The sequence below is a fragment of the Patagioenas fasciata genome, chromosome 4, assembly GCF_037038585.1.
Source record: "Patagioenas fasciata isolate bPatFas1 chromosome 4, bPatFas1.hap1, whole genome shotgun sequence".
NCBI lineage: Eukaryota > Metazoa > Chordata > Aves > Columbiformes > Columbidae > Patagioenas > Patagioenas fasciata.
The window spans coordinates 3,337,029-3,359,669 of NC_092523.1; the positions used below are offsets into that span (position 1 = coordinate 3,337,029).

General features: G+C 44.1%; 1 protein-coding gene across 6 annotated transcripts in view; it reads left to right on the forward strand.

Annotated features, from left to right (window-relative positions):
* Nucleotides 1-22,641, forward strand: part of SLC4A11 (solute carrier family 4 member 11) — a 142,862-nt gene that overhangs the window by 80,783 nt on the left and 39,438 nt on the right. For 5 of the 6 annotated variants that reach the window (XM_071808439.1, XM_065836673.2, XM_065836672.2 and 2 more), the window contains exons 4-8: nt 3,863-3,909; nt 8,504-8,735; nt 9,382-9,444; nt 9,988-10,069; nt 19,219-19,342. In XM_071808439.1, coding sequence (XP_071664540.1) covers nt 3,863-3,909; nt 8,504-8,735; nt 9,382-9,444; nt 9,988-10,069; nt 19,219-19,342 — 548 coding nt within the window. The remainder of the gene's footprint in view (nt 1-3,862; nt 3,910-8,503; nt 8,736-9,381; nt 9,445-9,987; nt 10,070-19,218; nt 19,343-22,641) is intronic. The other variant, XM_065836671.2, reaches the window with a different exon arrangement.

Below are 22,641 nucleotides of genomic sequence, written 5' to 3' on the forward strand. Positions count from 1 at the left end.
CTGGTGTGTTTTTATTTACATTTTTTAAGGCAACAATCTAAAAGCAGAAGTTTTTGCTGTTTGCAATGTGCTTTAACGCAAGTGGTTGTGGCTTAGATTTGCTCAGAGCCCTGAAGAAATCACCCATGTCCAGTTAAAATTACTTTTTTAAATAGTAAAAACTCAGCAACTCAAACCTTAAACCTCGTGCCAGATGCCTGGTATTTTTCTGAGAAAATAATGGAAGTGCTAGTGTAGTATTCTGCACTGATTTATTAGCCTGTTTATTATGCAGATGCTCTGGGGAGTGCATGTAGATCTAAAGTAATGATTGCTGACACCTGCACAGCCAAAAAGTTCCTGCTCTCCCATTTCCACTCCTATATTCCAACTAAAATATGATCTTCAGATGCTGCGGACATCCAGTGTGGAGCTGTTCTGCTCCAAAGACTGTGGCGTCTTCTCAGGTGTTAGGGGCAGCACTGGGGACCTGTACAGGGAAAGGGATGGAAAGGGGATCTTCTGTGAAAGGAGATCTCATAACACAAAAGGTGAAAAGCTTCAAACTTTAGTGTATTAATTCCACGGGTTTGTTTTCAGGGCTACCTTTGCATAGATATTGGTATCTAAATGAGGGGTGGAGGGGAAGCGAGTAGGGGATTTCATTTCTCCGGGTTGCTGTTGGGGATGTTATGTGGAGGGCAGCTGGAATGAGACCGCTTTGGAGTATAGCAAACAATTTTCCTGCTGCGTTTCTTGCTTCAAAATATTAAATTTCCTTGTTCGTAGTCCTGTTGTTCTGAAAATGGTGGGGAAGGAAAAAAGGAGGAACACCACTGTGCCCTGGCAGGGTTCTGAATGTGGCTATGACTGTCAGTCTAACATTGGCGATCCATCGCTGTTGCTCGAGTTGAACTCGCAGCGAGCCGCTTGTGGTGCGTTCAGTAGTGCTGCGTGCTCGTGTGCACGCGGCCTAGAAATTCGGGATATTCGCATTGCCTTGATGTGGCTGCCAGGGGATGTTGGGGATGTGTCGCTGACTTTTTGGTTTTTCCCCTGGGCAGAACCTGGAGCGCAGCCCAACAGATAAGGTTGGTCACCCTGCCAGCTCTCCTTCTACTATGGATGAGGACAGAGACAATGCTGCCTGTTACCTAGCTTGCCCAGAATAGACTTTTGCAGCCTGCTTTGTCCAGCAAGGAGGGCCACAAAAATAGAAATGAAAATCTTACCTGGCCTTGACCTCTTCTTTCTGTTTAAGTATACATAATCCTGACATTTAGGTGTGAAATCTAGTTATTACTCCTAGTAGCGAGATGTAATGGATGATTGATGGGTATTTTCTTCCTTGTTGTCAGTAGGTGGTGAGTCTGATTTTTTTCTATATCCATTTTGTCACCATGAAGGGCTCCTCCATGCAAGAGTCAAGGGTGTTGCATCTCCGCAGCTCCTCCGTAGATGGAGAGAAGTGGTGGTGGTTCCATGGAGGAGAAGATGGGTGGCAGGCTGGTGCTGGATGGTCTTGGGCTTTAGCCAAACTGTCTCCTGATGGATGTGTCATGGGCAACCCCATGCAGGGTTTTATCCCTCATTAGTTAGTAGGTTCCCCCATAGTAACTAAGCAGATGGTTCATAAGCCAGGCAGAACAACACTTGAAAAGTCTCTGTAGTTTGGGGTGTTTCCCCCCATTTTTAATGTTATAGTGGATTTACTACTATCCCTTAGTAGTTTTTTTAGCACTCCAGTGGGTCTTTAAGATAACAGCCCTGAACTGGGATGGCTCTATCAATCCATCTCCTTTCCCTGGATCAAGTCTGAGTGACGTGTTGCTTGGGTGAGGCAACAAATGAAGCTCTGGGCTTTCCAAATCATCAATTCTGTACACAGAACAGCTTTCTTTTGGGCAAGTTTGAAAGACCCCAATCCAACAGATGTAATTAGATTGGTTTTATTTGTGTTGATAAAGCAGCACTTGAGATGAGCACCTGAGAGAGCTGTCAATGGAGAAGATGGATACACGCTTGAAACTGATAAGAAGAACCAAGAGCTGCTGCATGATAAGAGGACAACATGAATTTCTGTTGTATTTTCATGCATCTGTAAGGACAGACTGCAGATATGTAGATACCTTTTCAGCGTGTGCTTTCTATTGTTCAGGGTTGTGGGTGTTTTTTTGTGTCTCTAGAACTATTTCTTGCAAGAGCAGAAAAACCAAAACATGTTTTCTCCTCAATGAATATTTATGGCTCCCAAATCTTCCAGCATACTTTTGCATGTGTAATTAGGCTGTAAGTTGAGTAAGTGAGTGTTGAAGAACTACAAATGTAAGAGCCTGGGGAGAACACTTGATGTTTCTGGTTTATTTGGGTGCTTGCTTTTTAATAATAAATAGCATTTTTAAGATGAAACAGCTTGTGTTTTCCAAAAGATGTGTCAGAAGCAGCAATAATTGGGACCATTGCACCAGCAGACTTGTCTAGTTAAGCGACGCTTTAATCACATGTACAGGGTCCAAGTGAACTTGGGAAGAGGTTGAGTGATGTAGCCAAAGCCTCTGAACCATCTTATTTGGTTTAGTGGGAGATGAAGGCAATCTTTTCCCTCTCCTCCATCAACTCTGCTCCCATTTTGAATTGCAGCCTTTTAACCCCATGGTGGACACAATTTGAGTTCCTGTTTGATCAGGGATGGTGTTGTTAAAGCAGCTTTCTGTGTGCAAAAAGAAAACAATCGCTTTTCTCGATTTCTGGCATTTTTATATGAATCGCATCCTCCGCTTATTAGAGAGTAGCGGAGCTGGGTTTGAAGGTGCCTGTGCATCAGGTCAGCCTGTGAAATGGGATCACCACAGTTCTTATAAGTTAGGATTTAAAGTCCAGATCTGGAAAGGAGGCAAAATCTTTGTCTGAATAGCTGTACCTCTGTGTTACATCTCTGTACTTTTCCACAGCTTGGCCTCTGGAAAGGTTTTTGGTCTTCAGTGGGTTTTTTCCATGCTGTCGCTACGCTCATCTGACTGGAAACTATTCATGCGTTCCCTGTATAATTTTGGGGAGTAGCTCAGTCTTGTGGGTTTTTTGGAGAGTGTAGAGACGGGGACTTCAGGATGCACAGTACCTGTAGTACTAGTGATGCTACAGGGGAAGTTACCTTGGATGCAAACAGTATGGAGTGGACTTGTGGCAAAAACAACTGGGCTTCATTTTTTAGCTTATACCCCAAAAACTGCTTCATAGATACCCTAAGAAAATGTTAATGTTGGTGCTTGGAAGCTTGAACTGGGGATTTCCCGGGGACCCTCGTCCCCATGCATCGGCTGCATATTAAGTGACATTTAATAGTCCCTAAACAGCAGTTTTCTTTCCCAAGAGCTGTGTTGCTTTATGGTTAGATTTATGGAGGCGGCGTAGTGAGTTGACAGGACATTAATGTGCTCATCCTCGAGTCACTGCGTGTGATCTCTCTTGGAAGTGCCTGAGTGTTATTGTTGACTCTTTAACGAGAACAAGAATGGTTTCCAAACAAGTGTGACTCATGCAATCTTAGCCTCAATCTATCAAACAATGATGCATGGGATTAAATGATTACCTAAAGGATTAGGAGTTAAATTTTTGGGAGGGATGAAGGGTAAAAATACATACGGAATCTGAAGGGGAAAAAAAACAACTGCAAGACACAAACCCTGACCGGTCAGATAAAGCCAAAGGCTGTTTCTACACTTTACACTCCCAAAATGGGAAATGTTGTCAAAACTGAATGGTTGGTTTTCTCTAGAGATCATCCTTCACCAAGAGAGCATTTTGTTCTGAGCCTTCTGCTTGGTTCCTGCTACCTGTGATCATAATACTGCTCTGATTTTGTCTTATTTTTCCCCTTTTCCAGCTGAAAGTGAGAGCGCTGGCTGCGTGTTACTGCACACATCGAGGAAGGTAAGTGAGAATGCTACCTGATCTAGTTATTGTTCTTTTTATAATCTAGAAGCAGCCAAAAGGATCTTGAAACACACTGTGGGGTGAGGAGGTGGTTTTTACTGACCAAAACAGAAGGCATATTAACACCTCTCTCCTTGAATTCCTCTAGCTGTGCTTAAACCTTAAAAAGCCATGTGCTGCTCGTTCTCCAAACAATTTCTCTCTAACTCTGGTTGTTCCGCTGCTTTTTGTCCCAGACAATTCCTTGACATGTTAATTCATCACTTTCTCTTCCCCAGCTGCCCGCGAAGGGATCCAAGTCGCACCACAGAGATTCAGGCTGCTGAGCTCCTCGCGAGCCGAAAGCAGAAACACCCGATAGACAGTGCTGTGATTTGGTTTCCTGTTTATTCCAGCTAATCAGATCTGCCTTCATGAGCTTCAGCAGGAGTGAATTCCCTGGAAACACGCGGTCTAGGAGGATGATTAGGAAACAACGCTTAGTTTACGCTTGCTCTCAAGACCGTAACTCAATAGCGATGAGGTGGAAATGCAGAAAACCCCCCCTCATATAGGCTGTATTGCTACAAACCTTCAACCGTGCAAGTACACAGAAAGGAAATAGGTTTATTTAATACTATGTGCAGTCTTGGTTTTGGGGGCTGTGAGACATGACTTGTGGTAATTTCAGTTTGCTTGACTCTTGCTTCATCTGCCCATTGGAGGGACTGTGTGAAAAACGTCTAGCACCACTGATCCCGATAAATCAAATATTGCAGGCTTTGAAGGCTGTAATTTGGGCCCTTAAATCTGCGTCCTAAAGCCTCGGGGGCTTTTTAGGGAAGCCTAAAGAGCTCTCTAACTCTGCTTTGCTTTTGGCGTGTAAGACAGTTCAAAAGGTATTTCAACAGGCTGAATTAGTAGGGGGAGGAAAATGTGTAAATAACATTAATAGAAGAAACTTTCTGTGTTAAAAACCAAAACAAACCCACCACTAGCAAAACAAACCAAACATTGTTTGGTGTTAAGTCACAGAAGTTAAAATAAGCTATTCTGTGCTCAGGAATGGAAGTATCTTTGTTAATAATTTGTCTTGTTTAATACTAGTGCCAAGGTTCTCTGAGTTATATACACTTGACTGAAAGTAACCGAAGAACTTGATCGCGTAAGTGTGAATTCTAAACTCAAATACAGGATCTGCCTTTGATAAGAAATAGTTGGAAATGGCTAATACGAGTGTCTCTTCTATTTTATTTTTCCTTTTTGGAGCTGGAGTAGTCCTGCTTTTCTTGCCTTTAGTTCATGCTTGAGGATTTTAGTGTGCTGTTGAACAACAAATAGCAAAGAACTAGCAAGCTAAAGCAGGGCTTGAGGAAACATACCCTTGCCAGTTTTTGCCTCCAAGGAGGACTGATGTGAATTTTGTGCTTCAAATGCAAAGGAAATCGGGACCTGAGTTGTGGAGGAAATGGTTCCGAGTGTCTGGGAAAGGGGAATTCCTAGAAAAATTGTCAGGTCAGAAGTGTTGTCTGGGGACTTTTCCCTGTCTCTGGTAGCCTGTGGTTCTTGTGCCCCTTTGGGAGTGCTGGAAGGGCAAGCTGTGTCTTGGGCAAGTTGCTATCTGGTATGGTGCTTGGTAGCCATAAGTAAGGAGAAGCTCCTTTGACACATTTTAATAACCATCACAGTGTGTTTCTGAGGGAATTGGCCCAAGTGACTGTGGCAACAGCACAGGTAGAGCTCTGCTCAGGACAAAATGCTTTTTGGACACCCCTTCTAAGGTTCTTGCAGTAAGCGGAGTGGTCTCCAGAGCAGCCACCCAACAGAGAACCTGCATTTTGGGCCTTCTTGGTGAGCATTGAGAGCTCTTTTTTTGCACAGGTAGTATGTAACTTTGGCCAAGAGAGCTGCCTGAAGCCAAGGGAAGCTGTTTCAACGTGTTCCCCCTTCTTTGGCACAACAGCCTCCCTTCTTGCCAGATGCAACGTGCAGCATTGCAATCAAGGATATTCAATGCTGTTAAAACAGCTATTAGGTAGCTGTCTTGGGTTTCTTGCTAAGCAGTTTCCAGCATCAAGTATCCTGGTGTGACTTGACTATCTAGATAAAAATATCTGTGAAGGAGCAATCATTAATCTCTCCTGAAACCGGTGAGTGTTCTGACTGGAATAGTTCAGTTCAAGCTGTCTCTGAGGCATTGCTGTACCAGTGCTTCCATTCATTTCATCTTGATTTGTCACAGGGAGTGATGTGTTCATATCTTTTAATGGTGACTAGTTGTCTCGAGATGTTTAATGTGCGTGTCTTCCCTGGAGTTACGGGAGAGATAATAAGGGCGGCTATTTGCCCTATTTCCTACAAAGGACCAGGGCTGTGAAACAGGAGTTGAGGTGGGATTATTTACCCAAAGTGTTGCCTGAAGCCTGTGGCAGAGCTGGAGCTGAATCCTTATGAAACATTTCTTCATGGAAATGGTGGCTGGGCATTGGAACAGGCTGCCCAGGGCAGTGGTGGAGTCACCATCCCTGGAGGTGTTTAAATGACATATAGATGAGACTCTTAGAGACATGGTTTAAGTTATGGTTTGGCTCAATGATCTTTGAGGGTCTTTTCCAACAAAATGATTCTGTGACTTGCTGTTGACCAGGCTGTCCTTCCACAACAAGCAAACGCTGCTGTCGTGCACAAGGAGGATCAGCGTTGATTGAGATGACATGGGCCCTCTTCTGAATGCCTTTGATCCATGTCTGCTGTCCCTCAGCTTTCTCTTTCTACTGTTTTGCTTCTGGTGACTTCTCTTGCCTGTGAGAGAAGTTGATGATACAAAGCCAATACTGCTCTTTTTGAAAGCTCCTCGGCACTGTGGCTCTCCTGATCCTCTTAACCTTCCTCGTACCTCCATGGGTACCTCTTCTGCCATCCTAATCAAATCCTTTCTAGGTCATTTGGCTTCTTTGTTGATTGAACCTACATCCTAGGTTGGATTTTCCATGCAAGACAAGCTGAAATGAGTTACCTTTGGGAGGTGGCTGCTGGTCATATGGTGACCCCGTGAAAACCAGTGTTACAGATGGTGATAGATGTTTTAATTTGCTGTCATACAGTGATAATTTGAGACTGACATTGCCGTTTGCGGTTAAATGGTGTCTTTTAAGTGGAGTTGTAACATGGCTGTGTCACTGTCTCCTCTCCTAAGAGCAGATGGCAACAAAGCCTTGGGATGGGAGCTGAAATCGCTGTGAATCCTCCCTCTCCTGGATGCTGTGTAAGAAGTGATTGATGCAGAGTAAAACAGTGCTAATTGCGATGGATGTATACTGACAACTTGATAGTTGCTGTGATAATTACAGTAATTAGGGAGTTGTTAGCATTTTTTCCCTGCGTCTAGGCTGTAAATGGAAAAGGTAGAGAAGGTTTGTGCGAGAGGAGGGTGTCCATGACTCAGGCTCTGGGGTGGTTCCGTAACTTGGGGGGGGAATGCGCCAAGATCCTGGTTGTGAAGGCAAATTGGTGTCAAGCTTGTAAAAGCCGCTCAAAGCTTGATTCTTACTGAGCTTAATGCAAGCTGGGGGTTTAAATGTACCTTGACAATCTGTTCCTCAACACCATGAATTCAAGCCTGGCCGCTTTCCCGTTGGAAGGAAGACGCGTGTCGCAAAGCGCGGTTCCCGTTTCCTCACTCCATCTTAAGCTGTTGAAGGAGAGGACAGGACTGTCAGTCCTGGAGCACACTGAGAGTGCCAACTGTGTGCGTGGATTTCCGACGGCTGTGAAATGGGAATGATGCATTTTGTAGTCTGATCATTCAATTAACGAACTTCACAGCTGACAAGTACAGAAGGAGGTTGAGGTTCTGTAATACAGCAGGATTGTTTCTTCCATTTCGAGGCCAACAAGTCTGGGACAGCAGAAGGAACCAGCAGAGAGTTGAGACAGTATCAGTCTGTATCAGTCTCTGTCTACTGTCTTTTTTCTTTTTTCCCTCCTGTCACACACTAATTCAAAGTTTAAATGTCATGCACAAAGGAAGAAACTTCCCTGGGAGCGGGAAGGATAGAAATTTAGGAAGCACCAAAAAATGTGATGGCCCAGATGGCGTTTCCATCTCCCACTTCAGGCTCCCAAACTGGGAGCACTGGGGAGAGGTGGTTTCCAGTTTGAGAAGAACTGGGTTAGGTTGCCCTGAGATGCCTACTGAGCTCAGAGTCTATTTCTTCCAAATGGCTTTTCACACATTTCTGCAAGCTTCTGGAATTATTTAAACCTAAAAAGGATTTTAAGTGCTGTCTTAAACTAACTTATGTGCTTTATCCTAGGCAAAACCCCCTAATTTTTTTCTTCTGCTTTCCATGTCAAGGTGTAAATGGTACCTAGGCATTTACCTGTGGTGACTCTGTTAGGATAAGACTTGAAAATGCAAACCTTCAGTGTATTAATAATGACGTAAATCTCATTTTTCCTATAACATGATCTTGAACAGTCAAAGATATTCTAGAATCATCGGTTTGGTGGCAGTAACTTCAATGAAACTGCTTGTGAACTACACAGATCCTACACCTTTGCTGTTGGGTGTTGTGTGCAGCTGTCTAACCCTCTTCTGTTCTTAATGTAGTACCTGAAATTAAAGAATTTTGAGGAGGAAGTCAGAGCCCACCGAGACCTGGACGGGTTCTTGGCCAGAGCCAGCATCATCCTTGATGAAACAGCCACCTCCTTGGACGATGTTCTTCGGGAGATGCTGAAACACTTCGCTGAAGATCCTGAGAACATGGAGCCCAGCTGCAACTTTGAAAAAATCATGAGCACTTTATTCACGGATTCAGGGACCCCACGAGAAGGGAATGGTAATCAACTCTTGATTTGTTTTTGCCCGTGGGTTACTGTTACGTTGTCGTCATTTCAATTGGTGATATGTTGAACACTCACTACCGTGTGGTCCCCAGACTTGCATGTTGCATGTGACACTTGGGGTTTATTTTTTAGTGTCACCCAGGCTGAAGGGCCTTGTGTCTCTGGGGTTTTTATGTTTTGGTGAGGTCTCACCTCTGTTTCGTTAAAAGGAGACATGGTGATGTTCTCTGGGGGGGAGGAAGTCTACAGTGCTGGAATACCTTGTCTGTTTGGACCCATTAGATGTGCTTGTCCTCAGAAAGTGTCTGATGCTCTTCAGCAAAGAGACACTTGCTGGTATCTCTTCAGAAACGGCTCCTTGCCTTGTGATTCTCCATCTGAATTCACGCAGACTGGGGAAGTTTGATGCTTTGGAGGCGTAATTGGTTGGGAAGGGCTGAGCCTTCACGTTGCTACCAGCCCACTGGAAGGGATGAGAGGCACTTGGTTTTCCTTCAGAAACTGAACCAGGGCAGCCCTAACCAACATCGTTGGCTCACATATCACCTTAAATTATCAGCAAATGTCATAACCTAGTTTAAAACGCTACCTTTTAGCCCAAGATGTAAAGAAGCTTAACTAAGCGTTGTTTCTCTGTAGGCACCCCTGATGTTTCAGAGTCAACAAGAAAGAATATACAAACATGTACATCGCACCTCAAATGTAACTGTCACAGCCTGAGTGAATTTGTTTAACAGATATGTCAAGTCCTGAGCATGTAGTAAGCATGTTCATGCTTTGGTTACTTCTTGCTACCTATCTTAGAGCTTTGCATTTATAATCTCTTTAATTTAGGCTTTCTGCCAGTAAAGAAAAATTAAGCAGTGCCACAAATAATATAAGAACAGTAATTAGGAAGAGGGAGAGAGAGGGCAGGGGATTCAGAAGATGATGCCTCAGCCCTGTCTGTGTGTGTATGTTGAGTAATACTAATCTAATAACCTAATATTGCAGTAGGTTGATGTTGGGAAGGGAACACAGCTGCCTTTGCAAGCTGTGAATAGTTTAAGGACAGAATTCAAAAGCATCAAAACAAATGTTTCCATCTTTCTCTGTTGTCACCCCCTCATCCTTTCATCAATCCACTGCGCGGATAAATAAGTGTGCTTGGTATTAGTACTCAGCTTCCGTTTGAAAGGGAATGTTATTTGCAGTTGCAAACCGAACATGGGCAGCCTGTAACGTTTCCCTTTCTTCTTTTCTTAGTTCACCTCTTATCGGACACAATTCAAGGGGTCACGGCGACAGTCACAGGGGTGCAGTATCAGCAGTCCTGGCTCTGTATCATGTAAGTACCTCTGTTAAATTAGCAGAATCCGCTGGCTGCTCAAAACTTGTAATTTTTCCTGCTGCTGGGAAAAATAGTGGTTCTGAATGTGCTCTTGGATGTCAAGATGGTGATGCCCTCTCCATCTCTGCATCCTGTCCTGGGGGATCTCAGTCTCAGCATTGGGCTGCTTCTCTTTGCAAATGGTCAAGCAGCAGCCTGAGTGGAGATGACCACAATCTCTTCAGGGAATTAAGCTGCTGGATGTTATCGAAATCTGGTGTTAATAAGCTAAGAATGCTGAAAAAATCTGAGCCAGAAAATGCTAATTACTGAGAAATGTTAATGAGAGGGACTTCTGAAAGGGACAATCAAACTGGTTCATGGATGGCTTTGCCTGCCAAAGTCTGGGAACTCGTACCAAAAAGTTCTCGTAGGTTCTTTGATGAAAACATCTAAACTTTGTAGCTGAAAATTGAAGTCATAAATTCCAACACTATTTAGACACTGATTGCTTTGTCTGACAATTAATTCAGACACTTACTAATTGTCAACACTGTTAAACATCGGAGCAGACCCTTAAGACAGTAAGGACTCTTGTCACCTGGGATTTATGAGACGTGGTGGCTTCACCCCAGCTTTCACTTGACCAAAACTGGATTTTGAAGTTATTGTCCTGAAATCAAGCGCATTGTGTGAGCTGAACTGTCCTTTCCCAGAGGACGGCCAGAACCTGAGTTGCTGAGCCAGCCAAAACAATGCGATTTGGCTTCTGTCTGTTGCGTTGTACCTACGCAGTCTCTAAGTCAAATTGTCAAGAAATACGTTAATTCCTGGAGAAATTACTGGGATATGTTGGAGAGGTACCTAATGGCTCGGGGAATGCATGTGCATGTTTTAACCTTCACTGCCAGTTTGCTAGGACAGCTGTCACGATAGGTGTCCTTCTACTAGCAGTTCTTCTCCTGTCCTCTTCTTATGGCTGGAAGAAAATCTATTCTGGTTTGGAAGTAGATTATTTTTAAAAAAAGGAGGGAAAGCAACAAAAGCAACAACCCCCTCTACCCTTCTTTCTGATCTCTAACGAAAGAGAAAACCATGGTCTTTATATAAAAAGGTAACTACTCCATATCAGGGCTCTGTTCTGCGAAACAGGTGAACTGGGTAATGTCTGTGCTACATGTGCTACTGCCAGCTCTACTCATACATCTGCCAGGTACAGAGCAGCTTGCACAAAGAGGAAAATGAGCTTATACAGTTAAATGGTCTTTCTGTACTGCTCAACCAAGAGGGTTTTTGAGTTTTCCTCACTTTGGATGCCGTAGGTAGTGTAGCTGCAATAAGGATACGAACATTCTACTCTAGGAAGGGTAGAGGGTGGAGGTTTCGACAGTGACATGACTCTATGGAGGCTTTAGAGAGCGTTGACTTAATAACAAAGCTTTTCTTGAGGTCACGATACAAATGCTGTCATTATATATATGAAGCTGAAAAGGGTAGGTTCAGCCTTTCTGTAGAAAGTGTGCCAAAGCCTTAAACACATCCATGTGAGTAATGCCAACTTCCAGGACAAGACATGATTTGAAAAATAAGCTTACAGCCTGAAGGTGTCTTGTACAAAACTTTCCTTGTTTCTTCCCTTTGTTACTCTGAAGAGGGAGAAGAAAGCGGTGGGAAAGCAGTGACGAGTTATTAACTATAATTATCTAATTATTGCGCTGTATTTCTGCTGTAGCTATTGTGCAACAGATTGTGAACCATATTTTTAGATCTTACATTTTTCCTGAAGTCAGATTGCAAAACAACTTCCAAAACTCTGAAGTAAAAGGAATTTGTTGATGAAAAAATTATCCATATGTGTGGGAAGAACCTTTAAGATATCTGCTGTTCTTTATCCTTGCATTTAGTCTATACTCTTTGCTAAGTTTTAAGTTAGGACTAGTGGTTTTTGTGCATCTTTTTATTGCTAGTGGATGAGAGAGGCTTGAGTATCATGATAGGATTATATTAATGAGAAAGAGCAGCTCTGAGATTTGGTAGTGCTGCTTCTACATTGTTTTAGAAGGGAAATATTAAAGCTGAAATTAGTTAGAAATAAAAAACTTGTCTAGTATTTCCACTGGGTTGTGCAGAGCCTGGCTGCAGAGGAGCATTCATAATGATACACAAATTCGGTTCTCTTTTGTATGCTGGAGAAACGGCTGTTCTATCTTGTCTGACTTATCCACAGTGGGAGTGTGGTGGGGAAGGCCTAGGGTGAAATAGCTATCCTGCTTCTGTTAGAATTGGTGCTTTCCTGACAGTTTCAGGTCTATTTGAACTTCCAGCAAGGTCTGATGTACCACATGGATCTGGGCTGGAGTGTCCAGGATTCTGCTGAAATGTCTGGGAAAATAATTGGCTTCTGAATCACAATAGAATTTAGGGGTTATTTTAAGTCAAGAATAGACTAAAACCTGACCTTGCTGAAGCCATACCAGGCTACTTAAGCTTATGGAAACCCTGAGACTCCTTCATTAAATTCTGTGTAGCTGAGAGTAGCACAATACTGCGTGCCCCACTAAGAGCAATCTTCACCTCTAGAAGAATGAAGGTTACTAGTTACTTGTGTCTGTGATGGTTTTCTAAATAGAAAGCAAATCTCCAGAGTTATGGATTAGCTTCATCAGTCAAGGACATGATCTCATAGCTTAGAAACCATGGACACAACTCTTTCTTTTCTCCTGCTCACAGCATTTGCCAGAAGGGTAAGACACAAACCAGCATGGAGATCTGTTGGCACTTCACTGTGAGGCTGCTGGTTGATTGTTTATTGTTAGAGAACTAATGGCCGTGGTGAGGCTGCATCTTTAGTTCTGTGCCCAGTTCTGGGCTCCTCAGTGTAAGAAGGACAAGGAAATACTGGAGGGAGTCCAGTGGTGGCTACAAATATGTTTGGGGACCTGAAACATCTTTCTGATGAGGAGAGACTGAGAGAGCTGGGGCTGTTCAGCCTGGAGAAGAGAAGCTGAGAGGGGATCTCATCAATGGTGATAAAAATATCCAGGGTGGTTGTCAGAGGATGGACCAGACTCTGTTCAGTGGTGCCGAATGACAGGATGAGGGGCAACGGGCACAGACTGAAACACAGGAGGTTCCATCTGAATATGAGGAGAAACTTCTTTCCTGTGAGGTGCCAGAGCCTGGCCCAGGCTGCCCAGAGAGGCTGTGGAGGCTCCTTCTCTGAGACATTCAAACCCGCCTGGACACAACCCTGTGTGATCTGCTCTGGTGACCCTGCGTGAGCAGCTGGGTTGGGCTGGATGATCTCCAGAGGTCCTTCCAAGCCCCACCAGGCTGGGATTGTGTAATTTGGGATTAAGGATGGCATGAGGGATCCCTAAGGCTAAGTATGTTAATTTAACTGTTAACTGCCTGCTGGTGGATCTCTCTTCTTGATGTCCTCATAGCACAAACACCAGCTGTGTGGGTTATTCAACAAATGCTGCCTGAGCTAGGTATTGCAACTTCCAGGCTAAATTCTCCTTGCCAGGAGATACACATAATTGCTTTTTTCCAAAGCTGAACCCTTAGAAAAACATGAAAGCAAACCACTTTGTAGTCTGGGTTGAGAAGTTGAAGAGCATTTCCTTTGGCTGCGTTGATAAGGCACATGGATTGGTGAAGGACTTATTTTCAGTGCATTGAAGTGATTTGCAAAAGCTGTTTCAACAGGCAAAGCAGGGGAAGAAGCCTCTCTGAAAGCACAGGGCGGTTTAGAGGTTTGTGTGTTCCATGTTGCTATAAAATTGCTTATTCTGATATAGTGTTATTGCAAGGATTCCTGTGGAGGAGTTTAACTTGGAAAAACCCAGGTAGCCTTTCACAAACAGGTGTTGTGAGGTTCTTTGGTCTATCAAGCAAGACTGTTCTTCAAACAGAGTAAAGTTTAAGAGCAGTAACTTCTCAGATTTAATGCAGAACTGATGGTTGTGTGAAATGCATTACTAATGGATCTCTCAGCAAAAGTAAAAGCAAAGCCTTTTTCGTGTGCTGAAGAGTTGGTTCAGACCCACAGGTGCTTGGGTCTGTAGAAAAGTCATGTTGCTTCAGGTTTTGCTGTAGAATAGATTTCAAACAGAGATGCTTCAGTTGCTGTGTATTCCTCAGAGAAGCTCCCCTTCTTACAAAGATCAAAGTGGGTTGCTATGGGAAATCAAAGAGTTCAGCTGTTTAAAATAAATATCCTTTAGAGGAATGAATGCAAGATTTGGAGTGTTGTAAACAAGAGCCTCTTCTCCAGAACTTAGAACCATCATCCCTCAAGTGTTCTTTGAGTTCCAAGAACTGCTTAATTTTCTTTTAAGTGCCTGTAACCACACTTGTTGGGCTGTCCTAAGTTGCGCTGGGGAGCCGAAGAGCTTGAAGATGCTGTGTTATGAAAAGGAGTTCTCAAATTCAAGCCCTTCATTAGGAATTTGGATCCTGAAAGAAATCTCTTGGAGAGAAGGATGACTCGTTCCAGTGTGTGCAGGGAGGAGGAAAAGGTGTCTCCTATACATTGACCTGTAGGAAATGCTTTCTCCAGCAGAGATGAACTGTGAGCGAAGATGGGTCTTTCCAGAGCCCAGCAAAGCACATTTACCCATCCAAAACAACATCCAGCTTGGAGCGACTTTGAAACAACGGTGCCAAGCTGCGGGTGAGCTGGTTTGCTGGTCACAGCTTCATTCCTCACTTGCACATTCTGGTTTCTGAAAGCTTGTGCCCGGAGCGGCTCCACGGAGGAAGATTTATTTGCAGCGGATGAGAACAAGAAGTGTCATTGTTGTTGTGCATGGGGACAGGAAAAGGCTGGCTAGCTGATTACCTCTGCTGGGCACTTTTTCTTACTGCAGGGGATAATTTGTTTCTGAATTAACTTCCTTTCTTGCCCTGTTTAAAGAGGGTTTCTGTTTCTCTTGGGTCTCCATAGTTTGACCCTTTTTATGATTTGTTTGAGAAATGTGTTATTACTCCGATAACATCTTGGGCGTGGGGCAGACCTGCGGCGTGTGTGACTCGATGGATCAGTAATTTCGGTGGAGCGTTGCCAGTTCTCACCATCCGAGTGCCACGCTCAGCGCCGCTAGATACCCAGCCTGGAAAGAGAGGACGGCAGCGAAGGAGAAATGCATGCTATAATTTAAATGCCCTTTTTATGAGCTCAATTATTGGAGGATCAAGATAAAATTGCTGAGAACACAACCTGGCATCTCATTAAATCATAGCCCAGCACTTTCCTGTGTGACTAATACTGGGTGAAAACAGATTTTTCAACTTGTTGGCCAAACCGAGGGGGAATCAAATTTAGCTCAATTCAAACCAAAAGGGAACTTGGAGACTTTGGCCAAACCAGACATGATTTAGAGTCAGCTGAAAATGTCTTGCTAGTTCTCGGGTGCTTTGGGGCTTTGGCTATTTACCCTAGAGGTCTTTTTTTATTTAGTGGGAATGTAAGTGCTACTTCAAAAAAAAGTTGCCTGATTTTTCAAAGTGACTTTCATGTTGGCCTGAATTATGTGGAGTTTTACCTGCAATCTTCCATAAACTGTGATTTCTCCATGTGAACCGAATGATTTTTTTTGTCCTTTACCAATACTTGCACAAATCTAGTAGGGCCTACAGCTTTGGTTTGTATTATATTTGTATCTGAATTCTGGAATTAAAAGCTGAAGCTGTAGGTGCTATGTGAGGGAATAAGATTTGAGGCAACTAAATAATGGCTTAAATTTGAAGAAAAGCTGGAGAGATGCTGAATGAGACACAGGCAGAAGTGACTTGGCCTTGTGATAGAAGTACTAATACATGGGGTTTTTTACTCAAATAAGTAGGTATAATAGAGCAAGACCAAGCTCAGTGAGGGTGAGGCTGCATTCTGCACAAAGGTGCTGTTTCTCCCCTCCATGTAGCAAGGTGCATCAGACCTGTTTAAATCTGCTTTTACTCTGGTTTACCCTCACTAACCAACTCAGCCTGATTTGTAGAGCTGTTATTGACTTAAATTGCATCCATACATTGACCTAAATTAGGCTGGAAATTCTTCACTCAGTTTTACTGATGTAAGTGATATTGGGATTCGGGTGCATGTATCGGTGCCAAGAGAGCTCTTAACAAGAGAGTTGGAGAAAACTCTCGTATAGGTGTGAGAAGTCTCAAATTCCAGCTCTGTGGATAAAGCTATTCCAGAAGAAAAGGGTAATGATGACGGCGGGTTTCTCAGTTTCTTGAGAGTATGCTCAGTGTTGCTAAATCTTTCATTATGGCCTAAGCTCCATAAGATCCTCTTGTTGCATGTTCTCCCAGTCCCTCAAGGTAAGGAAACAGTGGAGTCCTGATTTAGAGAAACACAAGATTTTTTTGGTGTGGCTGCTAGGAAAATTCAGAACACCTCTAAAGAATGAGCTTTGTGATTCAGTGACAAAGAGCAGCCTCTTAAATAGTCAACATTTCCCATTTGTACCCAAGAAACTCTTGAGTTGAAGTGGTGGTATAGCCCTGTGGACTGGCACTGTTGGGCTTAGATAGAAATTACTGGAGCTGAAACACAACCCTGTCATTTAGGGGAGAAAACTAACTACAGAACAACATGTGACTTGCTTAATAATTGCACTATATAATAGATTTTTCCAAATAACTTGCTATATTGCTACATGACTTCACATGTTGTAGCAAGAGGAGCAGGGCTCTTGCCTGTTGGCTCTTCTCCATTGAGTGAAATTAAGCTGAAATTGGGGGAATTGTGTGAGGTTTCAGTTCTTTTTGCTCAAATGAAGTAGGAGCAGGCAAGCAGGAGAGCTCACTGGGAACTTGGACCTCCATAGCATGTACAAATTTAATTTCACGTGTGTGAATTGGTATCCTGCCCAACTCTAGGCTTCGGGGTATGTGCTGGTGTGATCAGGAAAGGGGTGATGTCTGGAAAGCATTAGTACAACTCCGAGCAGTAGGCATCTGATACCTGCTGCTGGCCATCTCTGGAATAGAAATGATGCTTTCCCTTCCAAAACAAATTAATTGGTGAGCTCAACAGCTGAGGTATGAAAATGCTGAGAACTGAGCACAAAATAAGGGCCACTTTTACCAACAGTGTGTTAACCATTCACCTTTGACCAGTTCAGGTGGATAAGGTGAGAGAAATGGAGGTGTTGGACCACTTGAAAGTTCTCTTGTTAGTCTAAAGCCCAGAGTGCACCTGTTTTCCCCATTACCTCGTTGAACTGTAACACAAGGAGATGCTGTCCAGCCACAGCAGGGTTGCTAACGAGGGCTTTGATCTGTCTGTAAAAGCCAGCGTAGTCCGTGCTCATTTGATCCCTTGGGAGAGAAGGACGAGGATTGTTGTAGATCCAAAATACAACTCTAGAAGAGAGAATAGCTTGCTCTCTATTTCCAGTTTCTCCAGAAGAGATTTACTTCTAACATTATATATAATAATCAAGGCAGGTCCTATTTTTTCGCTCCCTTCAAGGCTGATTCATATGATCAGAGTTGAAAAAGGACAAGGGGCTGTGGTGGAGGGAAGTTAAGGAATAAATGAAATACTCTTATCTTATTAATGACCTAAGTTGTTCTAATTAAGCTCTTTGGTTGCTCTCAGGCAAGTGCCTTTGTAAGATTAATTTGCGCAAGTTGGCTGCTTCCAATCTGTGATCAGCAAGTCAAACTCAATGAGAAAAAAACTGTGGCATGATTTTGTGTGCATGGTTTTAAGAACTTTGTAGAAAATGTGATGTGCTCCTGACTAGAACATCTCCAGCCGAAGGTCTTCTTCAGTGGAACAACCCTCAGGGTGCATGGGTGTGGAAACACATCTTAAAAGGAGAGAGATGGGTGAGGATTATGGAAGAGAAGTTGAAGGAGAGATCATTTAAGGATTGATAGATGCTTGCTAGATGAGTAAAAGGGAGCAAGTAGTCCAAGTGACTTTGAACCAGCTGAAAGAAATCACACTGAGGTAGGAAAACACACTTCTGTACCTCTTTCAGGTAGGCAAAATTTGTGTATGTATCTTGTCAGTGCTTTTCAGAAGAGTTGAAGTAATAGGTGGCTTTAACAGGAGCAGAAGATCTGCAGTCCAGGCTGGCGTTAACCTCCTCCTGCAATTGCACTGACCCACTTTGCTGCTCTTTGAGTTTCCAAACAGGAAAATATGATGGTTATTCAGATCACAGCTCTGTTTAAATATCCCAGGGGGGAGGCAGACCTGATCATTCATGACCTCCAACGATGATCTCTGTGTTTATTTCAAACAACTTGTTGCCGGTGTCTGTAATGGGAGTCGAACAGCCCTTGCATGCCCAGCGCGGCTGGATTGCAGCCAAGGATTTCCCTCCAAGCACTAATCCTGCCTGCGACAGCCTCTGCAGATCTTGAGCGAGCAGGTCAGCTTGGTTTCTGTAACACACCTGGACCAGAACGGGGAAAAATAACAGCTGAGAGCAAACAGGGAAAGCCATTCAGACAGAGAGGAAGATCTGCCCAAGGCAACAGCAGGGGAAATGTGTTGGCTTGGCATCTTGCCTTAATGTTTCTAAAAGCACTTTTGGAGATCAGGTGAAATGAAATTAATTGTAAACTGCTTTCCAGTAACGTAGGTGTTGGGTTTTTTTTCTTCTAAGAGTTTTTTTTTTTTTTTTTGCAGAAACTTCTATAGTACCGCAAGTACTAGATGTGTTACATTCTGTCTTTTGATTTCTTGGCTATTAAAAAGCAGATGAGGAAGAGAGAGAATACATATTGAAAGTTATGTCCTGTAAAAAAGTAACTGTTCAAATTCTGCAAGAGAGCTAGTAGAATTAGGCTAACAGTAGCTTAAAGTCACTGTTTAAGACTTCTGAAGCGAGCTTTTCACAACCAACATTTTGTGTTTCTCAGAGTTGAAATATGTGTTAATAGACCTTGCACACCAGTTCTTATGGTGCAGGTGGTGAGAGCCTGGCCCAGGTTGGGCAGAGAGGTGGTGGATGAAGCATCCCTGGAGACATCCCAGGCCAGGCTGGACAGGGCTCTGAGCAACCTGAGCTGGTGAAGATGTCCCTGCTCATGGCAGGGGTGGCACTGGGGGAGCTGGGAAGGTCCCTTCAACCCAAACCGTTCTGTGATTCCATGTGTCACAGTGCGAAGTATAACAATACCATCTTGTTTGACAGTTGCACTATAAGGTCCCTTCAGCGACGTCACGTTTGCATCAGCCGCCTGGAGAGGCCTCAGAATTGGGGTGAAAACTCCTGCGAAGTGAGATTTGTGATATTAGTTTTGGCTCCTCCTAAAATGGTGAGTATCGTGCTTTTGGTTTTCTTTCTGGTGTTTCAGAGGGTTCTCCCAAGATTGCTTTTCTTTGGTCTCCTTGTAGCATTAATGACGACGTATCATTTTTAAAACACAAGGGGATGAGGAAGGGGCTGAGATCTTCTCCACAATTGTCAAGATGGTTTATACTAAGTGCTTGTGAGGGTTAGATTAGTCAGCTGTGTCCTCATGGGACCTTGGGACCTTCTAGTCTGGTCTGTCCGTCTCCTCCTCTCTCCACCACCACCCTTGTTTAAATGGAAATACTAGTGTTCCCTTATTTCCCAGGATTTTCTGGCAGGCTAGAATGGCTTATAGCCTGACTGGGAGGAGAACAGTACAGATCAAGTATGCCCATAGTCCTCATACACTTTTTGCTAGAGCTGTAGCTGTGATGTGTGTAGTACTCCCTCCAGCTTTATCAGTTTAGCTGCTGTTTTTAGAGGTAAGTAATGTTGTTCCTGGTTAAATCCATGTTTGTGAAGGTCTCTTGTGAGTTTGCAGCTGATCCCCCGCTGCAAGAGTCTCAGTTGCTTCCCAGCAAACTCTTGATGGGACTGACAGTTACACTACAGATGTAGTTGCTGTGGTTGTAGATGGACTGACAGAACCAAGAGGAAGATGTAGTTTTGTGACCTGTATGACAGTATGGGTAAGACTGTTGGGGAGCTGGGGCGCTTGTAAGGTCAGACTGTGCTGAGGTCCTTTGGGATGTGTTTTCATAGCTATTGGCACTCAAACCAGCAAGGTTAAAGCTTGCTCAAGTGTACTTAGTAATTCTTTGGTGTAGACAAGGCCAACAAATGACCCAATAGAACACATTTACAGCGATATCACAAGGGGCATCAAGGCCAATTGGGGATCACCATCCTGTCTTCCTAGAAAGCACTGGCTTGATGAAGATGGTGTGTTCTTCTAGCTAATGGTGGAGTGGTTCAAAGCTCAAGACCTTTTCACACTTCAGCTGGCTGTTTACACCTTGGGGTACTAGGTCTGTGTGTCTAGGAGATGCTGGAGAGGTTGTGGACTTTGTCTGGAACAGGACATATCCTGATTCAATTTCCTGCTCTCTAATGCTATCTGTGTGACCTCGAGACCTTCTAGTCTGGTCTGTCTGTCTCCTCCCCTCTCCACCACCACCCTTGTTTAAATGGAAATACTGGTGTTTCCTTATTTCCCAGGATTTTCTGGCAGATCTTTCCCAACTGAGCAGTTCAGCGCTTTTGGCATAGATCTTGAACCCAACAGGATGAAAACATATTGATGTTCCTTGTGAAAAGCAGCAGGCAAACAAGTGAACCTGCGTGCAATTGCACTGATCTGTCTTTCATTGTATGGCAGTTGGCTTATCTCCGGGTGGCTACGTGCAAAGCACCCAGCGAACAGCTCTGCATCCGCTTGTGTCCTGAAAGCTTGCAATTCCAATGAACAGCATCAAATTAAGGAAAGGGAGTGGAAGCCAAGCAGAGCTGCAGTTGCCAATATGCTTTTTATGTTAAATTAGTTTATCTAGCCAGCTCTACGTACGCATTTCTGGTACAGCAGTTAAAATAATTAACCTGCTGGCAGTAAGAGATTAAATAAGCCTTGCTTGGGAGGGTGGAAAAAGCCCAGAAAATGGGCATCTGTGGTGATGAATCCAGTTTCTTGGCCTTCTCAGATCATAGAATCATGGTTTGGATTGGAAGGGATCTTAAAGACCATCTAGTTCCAACCTCCTTGCCATGGGCAGGGACACTTTTTGCTAGGTCAGGTTACTCAAAGCCCCATCCAACCCGGCCTTGATCACTTCCAGGGATGGAGCATCCACAGCTTCTCTGTGCAGCCTGTGCCAGCACCTCAACACCCTCATGGGGAAGAATTTTTTCCTTATATCTAATCCAAATCTTCCCTCTTTTAGTTTAAAGTCATCACCTCTTGTTCTGTTGCCACATGCCCTTGTGGAAAGACCCTCTCCAACATTCTGATAGGTTGCCTTTAGGTACTGGAAGGCTGCTCTGAGGACTCCTTGGAGCATTCTCCAGCTGAACACCCCAGCTCTCTCAACATGTCCTCATGGCAGAGCTGTTCCAGCCCTCTGATCACCTACGTGGCCTCCTCTGGATTTATTTCAACAGGTCCATGTCCTTATGTTGGGAGTCCCAGAGCTGGACCAGCACTGCAGGGGGGTCTCACCAGAGCAGAGGGGCAGAATCCCCTCCCTCCACCTGCTGCCCATACTGCTGAGGATCCAGCCCAAGATATCATTTGGTTTCTGGGCTGCAAGTGCATGTTGCTGTGTCATGTTGAGCTTCTTAACCACCAACACCCCCAAGTCCTCCTCCTCCTCAGGGCTGCTCTCAATCCATTCTCCCCCCAGCCCAGGTGCAGGACCTTGCACTTGACCTTGCTGAACTTCATGAGGTTGACATGAGTTCACCTCTCCAGCCTGTCAAGATCCTTCTGGATGGGATCCATTCTCTCCAGCAAGTCAACTTCACCACACAGCTTTGGGTTGTAATATGGAGAATGGAAAAAAACTTGAGTTCTGTTGTGAGTCTCGGTGCTGTTCCTCAAAGAAGTTTAATCTCTTTCTCTGGGATAGCAAAGAAGGAGAAGGTCATTGAGCAACTTGCAGTAACCCCTTGCTGTGTCCAGCCCAAGGACCACTGCTTCTTAGAAGTGAAAGAAGAAGCCTCCCCGGTGATGGCAAATCCAGGCTGGTTCAGTCCAAAAGGACCAAGCGTACAGACTGTAAAAGCGGCTTCCAGAGCAGGTTATCTTCACTTAAATCCAAACTCTTCCCTAGAAACTTACGTTGAATGTGTCCCAGCAACCGTCTCTGCTGGTGGAGAGAGGGTGATGGAGGAGAGATGGAGGCAGGGCAGTGTGAATGATGGAGCAGGTTAGTGATGATTTTGGGATTAGTTTGGTGCCACCCACATGTCCACGTCTCTGTGACAAGCGACGTTGGCTGTGCTCATGAAGAAATTGTTCATCTGCTTTGTTATGAGTCATGAAAACTAATTCAGGTCAATCACAGTTGCTCACTATGACTTCTCACAGCACTGTGAGGAGGCTGGAGGCTGTCCAAGGGAGAGTGGTTGTTTGGGTGTCTCTAGCAGTTGCTGCATGATGAGTGTGGGGTGTAGCTAAGGCTGAGGGGTTAAAACTTTGCGTCAAAAGGAGCTCTTAATGAGCTGTGATTCTGCATGACTTTGCCTTGGCAAGTATCTTATCTGTTCTGAACAAAGCGGTATGAGCAGCTGGTCAGGTCAGGTTTTGCAGAGCATGGATTTGATGGT